The sequence below is a fragment of the Dasypus novemcinctus genome, chromosome 26, assembly GCF_030445035.2.
Source record: "Dasypus novemcinctus isolate mDasNov1 chromosome 26, mDasNov1.1.hap2, whole genome shotgun sequence".
Taxonomy (NCBI): domain Eukaryota; kingdom Metazoa; phylum Chordata; class Mammalia; order Cingulata; family Dasypodidae; genus Dasypus; species Dasypus novemcinctus.
Genome location: NC_080698.1, coordinates 47,969,815 through 47,979,835, shown reverse-complemented (window position 1 = coordinate 47,979,835; position 10,021 = coordinate 47,969,815). Strand labels below are relative to the sequence as shown.

The window sequence follows — 10,021 nt, the reverse complement described above, 5'->3', positions numbered from 1 at the left end:
CTCTTCGCTGAGAAGTTATCTCTGATTAAATTTATTTCCCCTATAGATTCCAACACAGGGCAATTTGTTTTCTTAGCTTTGAGATTAACTGTGCTTTTGCTTTGACAAATAATGTTGCAAGGAATTTCCCCCGCCTCCGGCCTTTTCCTCCTTTTCGGTTATGCAGCAGGTGGTCTTCTTCCGAACAGGTTTACTGGATCCAGGCGTGCGGATCTGTGGGTGTCTTTTTGCGTGACCGTCTGTAAGCGCGCCTGCGCGCCAATTTGCCCTACAAACCCGGGCACAATGATTTGTTTTGCTTAAGTCAGAAGCCTCCTAAAAATGGGAAGGGTAATTAGAAATCCTTGGCTTTCCGTGCAGACTTTGCGCACATCCTCTAACTCAGGATAATTTCCTCTGCGCTGTGCCTCCGTTCCCCCAGAAGCGTAACTTTCACTCAACTCTTTCCAGAGTGGCGAGAAAACCCCGCCCTCCCACGCTTCTAAGCCCCACTTCCTAGCTCGCTATTCTGATTGACAGCTCACCTGACCAATCAGTGTTCCGTAGGTGAGAGGCGATGGAGGGGGGCCGCCCTTCTGGACACACATGCGCATTCTCTTTGTAGGCAAGATGCCTGCCTGCGGTGTTGTGATTCGGAACTCGAGTAGCTGGCGGCTGGGGGCAGGGATCCGCTCAGCACTCAAGGCCGCAGGTTTCAGCACCGAGGCCCGGTGATTACCCCTTCCTTCGCGTAGTAGGGAGACGAGTAGGGGTAGAGTGTGTGTGGGATCTGGAGTTAGGTAGGTGTGAATTCTAATCTCGTCTCTGTGCTGTGCGACCCATGCAAGTCCCTAGGCCTCTCTGAGCCTCAGTTCCCTTTGTAAAATGGGACCAGTGGAACCTGAATTTTCAGGATGTTCAGCCCAGGCATTCTGAGGCATTTGTAGGCGGCATCGGGAACTGGAGCGAATGGTGATGGGAATGGACGGCACTTTGGGTCACATTCCCCTGTTGCTTCCCCATACTTTCCCAGGCGTCGACGGCAACCTCGAGGCACCAGCAAACGGTCAGGATCCCCCGGGGACCCCCCTTTCCCGGGATTGTTGCAGCCTGAGAACCTCAGTCGCGAGGAGCTGGTTGATGTGCTGAGGGCAGCTGTGGTGGACCAGAAAGGTGAGGGGTGGGAGGGACAGCTACACAGAGACCCCGGAGAGGTGCCTGCTGCCTCCTGGAGCCTTGTGGGTTGCTGGCTGGGTTCCCCACTAAACGCCTTCGGGTCTGGAGTCAGACAAACCTGGGTTCAAATTCTGATGCCACCTCCCCTGGCATAAGTGGGGGACAGAAAGAAGTTCAGTTTAGGGTAGGGTTGCTAACTCATATCTGAGGGTTATGTTGGGGCTCACATGCTAAGATAAATGAGAAAATGCTTTGTAAACTTTTAAGTGCTGTACAGAGGTGAACTGCTGCTGCTGCTGTTGATGTAATATGTGTTTCAGGACCTCTGGTGACTCTGAACAAGCCACAGGGGCTGCCAGTGACAGGTAGGAAAAGGGCAGGGAAAGGGGGGAGTGAGGGAAGGAAGAGTGAAGAGAAGGGGCTGGTGGGGTGAAGCTGAGGCCTCTGGGAGCAACGTGTTGGTTTTTTTCTTTCCCAGGGAAGCCAGGAGACCTGACACTGTTGTCAGTGCTGCCAGAGCTGAACCACGCCCTGGGGTTTGGGGAGCAGGAGCTCCAGATTGTCCACGCACCTGGGAAGTAAGTGGTGGGCGTAACAGGAAGGCAGGGCAGGGAGCCATCTGGGATAGCAAGTCAGTCAGTTCCCACGGAAGCTTAGGGATCATAGAGGTAGGATGTGCAGGCTATGAAAAGGAGCTGGGAGCTGATGATCTGGGTTCAAATCCGAACTGTTCTATGTATAAACTGTGACCTTAGGCAAAGCAAAGAAACTCCCTGAACCTTAGTTCCCTTAATTGTAAAACAGAAATAATACTTCACACTCAGTGTGCAGTGCTAGTCGATCTCTGGTGCTCTTTCCTCCAACTACCATCAGTTAGAAATGGTACTAAATCTTTTTTACAGTTCCAAAACTATAGGCTTGTTGATGGAATTTAATTATTCAAAAGACTATATATATCAATACCCAAAAATCTGTAGTGTTCTATACACTAGTACTGAACAATCAGAAGAAAGCAAGAAAAAAATTTCTATTTATAATAGCAATTAAAAATAATTGAATAAGAAAAAAACTAAGGATGTAAAAGACTTGTACACAGAAAACTACTAAACATTTCTAAAATAAATCAGAGAACACCTGAATAAATGGAAGCACATTCTGTGTTCATGGATTAGAAGGCTAAATATTGTTAAGATGTCAATGCTACCCAAAGCTATTTACAGATTCAATGCAATACCAATCAAAATTTCAACAGTCTTTGTGTAAATGGAAAAGCCCATCGTCAAATTTATGAAAGGGTAAGGGGCCCCAAATAGCTTAAGCCATCTTGAAAAAGAAGAATGAAGTTGGAGGACTCACACTTCCCAATCTTAAAACTTATTACAAAGCCACAGTAATCCAAACAGCATAGACAGACATAGATCAATGGAATTGAGCTGAATTCAGAAATCAGCCTCACATTTTGGTCAAATGATTTTTGACAAGGGGCAATGACCACTCATTTGGGAAAGAATAGTCTCTTTAGCAAATGCTGCTAAGAAAACTGGATCTCTGTTTGCAAAAGAATGAAGGTGGATACCTACCTCACAGTATTTAGAAAAATCGACTCAAAGTGAAGCAAAGAAAATATAAGAGCCAGAATTGTCAAACTCCTAGAAGAAAACAAAGGGAAGCATCTTCAGGACCTTGTTTAGGCAATGGTTTCTTAGACTCTACACTCAAAGCACAATCAACTAAAGAAAAAGTAAGTAAGTGGGACCTCACCAAAATTAAAAAGCTTTTGTGCCTCAAAGGACTTTATCATGGAAGTAAAATGACAACCTACTCAATGGGAAAAAAATAATTGGAAACCACATACCTGATAAAGGTTTAATATCAAGAATATATAAAGAAATCTTTCAACTCAACAAAAATTTTAAAATGGGCAAAAGACTTGAATAAACATTTCTCCAAAGAAGATAGACAAATGGCCACAAAACACATGAAAAGATGTTCAATATCATTTCACACCCACTAGAATGACTACTATTACAAATGGAAAGTTACAGGTGTTGGAGAAGACATGGAGAGCTATAGGAGCACTCACTCATTACTGTTGGGAATGTAAGATGGTACAGCCACTGTGGAAGACAGTTTGGCAATTCCTCAGAAAGTTAAGTAAAGAATGACCATATGGCCTCGTAATCCCACTTCTAGGTGTATACTCAAAAGAACTGAAAGCAGGGACTCCTGCAGATATTTGCACACTAATGTTCATAGCAGCATTCACAATTGCCAAAAGATGCAGTATTATTCAGTTGTATAAAGAATAAAGTTCTGATACATGCAACAACCTTGTAATCATCACATTGAGTAAAATAAGCCAGACACAAAAAGACAAGTAGTGAATGATCTCATGGATATGAAATAATTAGAATAAGCAGACTCACAGAGTCAGAATCTATTACAGGTTACCGGGAGACTGGGTGGAGGTAGGGAATAAGGAGTTAAAGTTTAACTGTTTAGGATGGTGGAAAAGTTTTGTTAATAAATAGTGGTGATGGTAGCACAACAGTGAATATAACAGCACTGAGTATTTGAATATGGTTAAAGGGGAAATTTTTAGGTTGTCTATATGGTACTAGAATAAAAATTTTTAAAAATCCATGGAACTGCACAATACAGTGAACCCTGTGTTAAGCCATGGACTACAGTTAATACCACAGTTATAAAAATGTACTTTGATCAATTTTAACAAATGTACCACAGCAATGCAAAGTGTTAATAATAGGGTAGTATATGGGAACCATCTGTTTTATACATTTGTTCTGTAAACCCAGAACATTTTTTATTAAAAAAAAAAAAATACAGAACCAAATTAATTCCATAAAGCAATAGAACACAGTGCAATTTAACTTTTACATATGTTAAAAAAAAACCCATAAATTTCCTAGTATAGTGCCTGGCACATAGTAGACACCAATTGGTGGTAATTGTTATGACTGACTCTAAGCTCTCTGTGGGCGGGGGCAAAAGGAAAAACACAGTGAGTTACCTAGTCTTGTTATTAAACAAGGGGAAGCCGTCCCTGTTCCTCGGGCGAAAGTCTGGTGTTGCTGTTTGGCCTTGAGCAGATCTGGGTCCCTTATTAAGGGTCTGTTTTTTTTTGCAGGTAGACCCAGGGACTTGACCCTGTGTGTTTGTCCACTTCCTCCAGGGAGAGCTCCGGGCTTGTACTCCTCTCCAGTTGTCCCCAGACTGCACGCCGCCTCCAGAAGTACTTCACCCACTCACGAAGAACCCAGACACCCACGGCCACTTACTAGTGAGAGATCCCGGGAGACCCTGCAGGGCAGTCGGGAGGTCTCTGCAGTCCCCTCTCTGACCTCCCCCGGCCCCTTTCTTCCTGCAGCGCCATCACTGACGGGATCCCAGTTCCTTCTGAGGGGAAGATCCAAGCAGCTCTGAAGCTGGAATATGTTGATGGGGTCAGTCTCGTAAGTGAGGGTCTGGTTGAGGAAGAGGAGGGGTCCTTCCAGACACATTACCTCTGACAGAGGAGTCAAGGGTTTAGACTTGGGCTGGCTGCTTCTCCTGTCCCCTAAAACAGGCAAGTGACCCCTGCCTCAACTGTGGCCCTGTCCTGAGTCTGCTGGGAGCAGGGAGGGTCTGGGCATAGCTCCCCAAATGTATGTGAAGCGTGTTCATTTTGGGGGTCTGGCTCCACAGGGAGTTCCAGTGAAGCCTCCATCCCGAAAGGACATCCTAGAAGGTGTCAGGAGGACCCTCAGCCACTTCCGTGTGCTGACCACAGGCTCTGGCTGTGCGCTGGTCCACCTGCAGCCACTTACAGGTGGGTCTGTGGTCCCAGCCGGCAGAACGGCATTTGGGTGGAGGGGAAGATAGTGGTAATCATAGTCAGTCCGGGAGCATTAGATGGACAGCAACGTGATGTGGCCAGGCCGGGCTGGAGGCGACAGCACGCCTACTGTCAGTCTAGTTGTCATCTTTTGAAGCTCATCTATTTTTTTCCTCTCATTCATAGTTCTCAGGATCTTCTCTTTGTCTTTGGTGTTCTGCAGTTTTATTATGATGAATCTAGATGTGTGGATTTAGTTTTCTTTATCCGGCCTTGGGTTCACTGTGATGCCCTAATTCGAGGATTAATATATTTCATCAGTCCTGGAAAATTCTCATTCTTTCTTCAAATGTTACCATTCTCGCAGTCTGTCTATTTTCTTTAAAAAAAAAAAAAGATTTATTTACTTATTTTTAGATTTACTTTTATTTATTTCTCCCCACCCCCCCCCCACCCCTTTGTGTTCATCTGCTGTATGTTCTTCTGTGTCTGCTTGTATTCTCATTAGGCAGCTCGGGGAACCAATCCTGGGACCTTCCAGAGTGGGAGAGAGGGGATTGCTCTTTTGTGCCACCTCAGCTCCATGTTTTGCTACTTCTTAGCTTCTCTCTTCTGTATCTCTTGTTGCGTTATCTTGCTGCGCCAGCTCTCTGCGTCGGCTGGCACTCCTGTGCAGGGCGGCTTTCCCACACAGGATGGCATTCCCACATGGGGCGGCATTCCTGCATGGGGCTGCATTCCCACATGGGCCGGCACTCTGTGTGGGCCAGCTTGCCATGTGGGCCAGCTTGCCCTCACCAGGAAGCCCTGCCCTCATCAGGAAGCCCTGGGCATCGAACCCTGGACCTTGTATATTGCAGATGGGAGCCCAGTTGGTTGAGCCACATCCGTATGCTTAGATTTATTTATTATTTATTCCCTTCCTCCTCCAGATAGTTCTCTTGCCTGTCTGTTCATTGTTTGCTCGCCTTCTCCAGGAGGCACTGGAAACCAAACCCGGGACCTCCCACATAGGAGGCGAGTGCCCAATGGCCATCTGCCCCCATGTGCTGTGGTGTCTGCTGGCTTGTGGCATCTGCTTGTTTAGGTTTCTGCTCTTTGTACCAGGTGCAGCATCCAGCTCATTGTGGCGGGGTGTAGCATCTAGCTTGTTGCAGCAGGTGCAGGCATCTGCTCGTCTTCTTTAGGAGGCACTGGGACCCGAACACAGGACCTCCCAGGTGGTAGGCGGGCACCCAGTGGGTTGAGCCACATCCCCTTCCGTATTCTCTTTCTTTTGCATGTCTGATAATCATGTCCTTTTCATTTTACTCACTATGTCTCTTAACCTTTCTGTCATACTTTTCTTTATCTCTACTACATTCTGGGTAATTTCTTCAGCTCTGTCTTCCAGTTGAGTAATTATCTTTTCAGATGGGTCTAATCTGCCTAGTTTAATCTGTCCATTGATTGTATTTTTAATTTCTAGAATTTTAGTTTGGTTCTTTTCCAAAAGCAAATCACTTTTTAGAAAATACACCATCTTGTTATCTTCTCATACCTTTATTTGTTCTTTTATAGCTTTATTTTAAAGATACTTTAAAAAAAAAGATTTATGTATTTATTCCCCCACCCCCATCCCCTGCCTTGTCTGCTCTGTGTCCATTTGCTGTGAATTCTTCTGTGTCTGCTTGTCTTCTCTTTAGGTGGGCACTGACCCTGGGACCTTCAGAGTGGGAGAGAGGTACTCAGTCACTTTTGCCACCTCAGCTCCCTGGTCTGCTGCATCTCTTATAAATCTCTCCTGTGTCTCTTTTTTTTGTGTCATCTTGCTGCACTAGCTGTCCACACGGGCCAGCTTGCCGTGCAGGCCTGCACTCCTGCATGAGCCAGCACTCCACTCTAGCCAGCTCACCACACGGGCCAGCACTCCGTGCCGGCCGGCTTACCTTCGCCAGGAGGCCCTGGAAATCGAACCCCGGTCCTCCCATATAGTAGATGGGAGCTCATTCACTTGAGCCACATTTGCTTCCCATACTTATTTCATATTCCTGGTCATTCCATTGTCTGAAATTCTGGAGGGTCTACTCCTGCTGAGTTTCTCGCTGATTCTCACACTTGGATTGTTTGTTCTGTGCTTCAGGATTGTGAATTCATGTCCAGTGGGACCTTTATCTGTAAGAATCCTTTGTTGCCTGGATTGGAGATGGGGCCTTCCCAAGAGGTTCTGTCCTTGCTTCTGCTGCGTGCTCCAGGACCTCTGAATGTTGTCTCAGGAGTAGTTTAAGGATCACTTTAGTAACACAGATTTGAGCCTCAGGTCTGCATGGGAGCAGGCTCATGATTGAGAATTCTTATGGGAAAACTTGGTCATCCCTCCCATCCAGACCTTCATTGCTTTCTCCTGGTCCTCCCTTTCACTGAAGATGCCGCACCACTAGGGTTTCTTTCGGATGCCAACGCCTCATCCCTGGACTCCAGGCAGCTATTAAAACCAAGCCCCTGTACACCAAGCCCTGTTGGCAACAACCCCAGGGTCGGTGAAGCATTGGCTCCCTCTTGTGCTGAATTTTTCTTTTCTTTTTGTGTCTTGGTCTCAGAGACCTTACATTCCTTCATGCTCAGGTGTGTATATATATATGTTTAAAAGGATGATTGTTATATTTTATCCAGTGTTTCTAAGTGGTTTGTAGCAAGAGGGATTTTTAGAGTATCCAGTCCACTATATTGTTAAAAATGGAAGTAGAGTACCAGTCCTTGGTTTGAATCCCACTCATGGCAGTAGGCAAGTCACTTATTTTTTAAAATAAAATTTTATTGAAGTATATCATTCATACATGAACATACATAATGTATAGTAAAATTTATGAATTTACAAAACATGCATATCATCATAGAAAGCTCCCGTACATCATCCCACCACCAACACCTTGCATTGTTGTAAGTCACTTTTTAAAAATTTTTTTATAGTCACTTCTTTTTGAGCTTCAGTTTTCCTATCTGGAAAACAAAAATGACTATAAGATCTGCTTTATGGGTTGTCATGATGATTAAGTTTAACATATAGAAAAAGATAGTAAAAAAAAATAACATATATGAAATGTCTCATAATAGGCCTCACACTTACCTCTCTATTTCTTTAATGGTCAAGGTACTTTTGGACACAAGTTTCCCACAACCAGTTCCAGTTGTTGCAAACCAAAAAGGGAATTTATTGGCTCAAATAAATTCAGGCGTGGCAGGAACCAGAGGCTCAGAGGATCCCATCAGGAAGCTCTGTCTCCATTTCTTGGTTCTGCCCTCCGGCATGCTGGCTTCATTGTCCCACAGGTTCTCCCCTGGTGAAGGCAAAGATGGTCCCCAGCGGTTCCAGGCTTATGTGCCACCTGTTTAGCAACCCCAACAGGAAAGATTTATTCCCCATGGTTTCAGCAATAATTTCAGGATTGTAGCTCAATCAGTCACATAGCCAGGTGGCCCGACTGCTCTGATTATACTAACTGGCCACGTACTCTACTCTGGAGGCAGGGGTGGTGGCATCGTCACTGAAACCTTGTGACCTGGGAATGAGGGGTGGTGTTTCCCCAGAGGAAAGGGAGCAGGACAGTAGCGGGAGCGGGGGACAGATAGAGCAGTAACCCACCCTGTACCCCATCTTCCTCCTGTCGTCCAGTGTTTCCAGGGCAACTGCAGGTGCACATGGTCCTGCAGCTGTGCCCCGTGCTTGGGGACCACACGTTCTCTGCCCGCGTGAGCACTGTCCTGGGCCAGCGCTTTCTGTTGCCAGCTGAGACTACCAAGCCCCAGAGACAGGTACCTGGACAAGGGGGTGGGCGGTATCTCCAGACATTAGCTGTGCAGCTTGGGACCGGGAGCAGCCCTCTTGGCTTCCAAGGCTGTCTGTGCTCCCCACCTTGCAATGTGCAAGTGACACCCCCTCTCTTGGGCTTCTTTCTGCCTAGAACTACAGTCTCTGGTTTAAGGGTGTTGAACTGGCTGATTTCTAAAGGCCCTTCTTAATCTGCCGTTCTTGAGTCTGTTTGGGACAAGGGGTAAAAGATGCTCTGTGTATGTGTATATTAAGATAACTTATCAGAAGTAACCCCAAAGTACCAAACACAGTACTTTTCTGCTCATGCTGAGTCCTCTAGGCCTGGAAGCAGCACACTTCCACTCATATTCCATTGGCTTGGACTCCATCACGTCGTCTTGCCAAACTGCCAGAGGCTGGGAAAGGGAGTCTAGGTGTGTGCCCAGAAGGAAGCTGATTTGGTGAGGCTCTTGCCAGTCTCTGCCACAGTCTCTCTGTGTGTGTATGTGTAAGTGGGAGGGAAATGAACACCGCCTCTACACCAGGAGGGAACAAGTGCTGGTCTCACCCCCGTTTTTTGGAGACCGGTGCCCAGCTGGTTGGAATTTGTGCCTGCGTGCTGACGTGCCTCTCGCACCCCCAGGTCTTAGACGAAGCCCTCCTCAGGCGCCTCCACCTGACCGCCTCCCAGGCTGCCCAGCTGCCCTTGCACCTCCACCTGCATTCTCTCCTCCTCCCAGGCGCCAGGCCTAGGGACGTCCCCACTGAGCTTCTGGCACCCCTGCCCCCTTATTTCTCCAGGACTTTACAGCTCCTGCAGCTCCACCAGTCGTCATCCCTCATTCCTGATGCCCGCAGGAAAGCAGTGGGGGTCAGGGGAGAGGAGGGCTGTAGTGGGGCAAGAGGAAAATGAGCTCAGTGCTCAGCATGCCTAAGGCCACAGGTGAAGATCCTGGGCTCTGTAGTCAGACAGACCTCAGGATCACAGCCCGGCCAGGTGACCTGCTTTGTGACGTTGGGCAAGTGGCTTCACCTCTCTGGAACTGAGATGATAAAAGCATAGCTACCTCATGGTATTGTTTTGAGGATTTGCTGAGAAATTAAAGGTTTATTATGGACACTGCTTTCTGCTGGTCTTTTTATTTGACTGTTTGTCCCATTCCATCTTCACAGGGCCTGCTCCTCTGAGTCTGTGTCTTCTTCTGTTCTGTCTTCTAAGGACACTTGTCATTGGGTCATGG

The 10,021-nt window shown here is 46.7% G+C and overlaps 1 protein-coding gene across 2 annotated transcripts; it reads left to right on the top strand.

Annotated features, from left to right (window-relative positions):
• The first annotated feature begins 573 nt into the window (after positions 1 to 573).
• RPUSD3 (RNA pseudouridine synthase D3) lies at positions 574 to 9,900 on the top strand. 2 transcript variants are annotated; one of them, XM_012523023.4, is made up of 10 exons: positions 574 to 710; positions 1,013 to 1,152; positions 1,476 to 1,520; positions 1,634 to 1,733; positions 4,349 to 4,456; positions 4,544 to 4,628; positions 4,861 to 4,984; positions 8,643 to 8,782; positions 9,121 to 9,241; positions 9,424 to 9,553. In XM_012523023.4, exons 1-9 carry the CDS (start codon positions 586 to 588, stop codon positions 9,235 to 9,237), a joined length of 984 nt encoding a protein of 327 aa, XP_012378477.1. In that variant the 5' UTR covers positions 574 to 585; the 3' UTR covers positions 9,238 to 9,241; positions 9,424 to 9,553. The 2 variants fall into 2 exon arrangements, with proteins under 2 accessions (XP_012378477.1, XP_004452728.1); XM_004452671.5 differs by lacking the exon at positions 9,121 to 9,241 and having other exon boundaries at positions 9,424 to 9,900.
• The last annotated feature ends 121 nt before the right edge of the window (positions 9,901 to 10,021 follow it).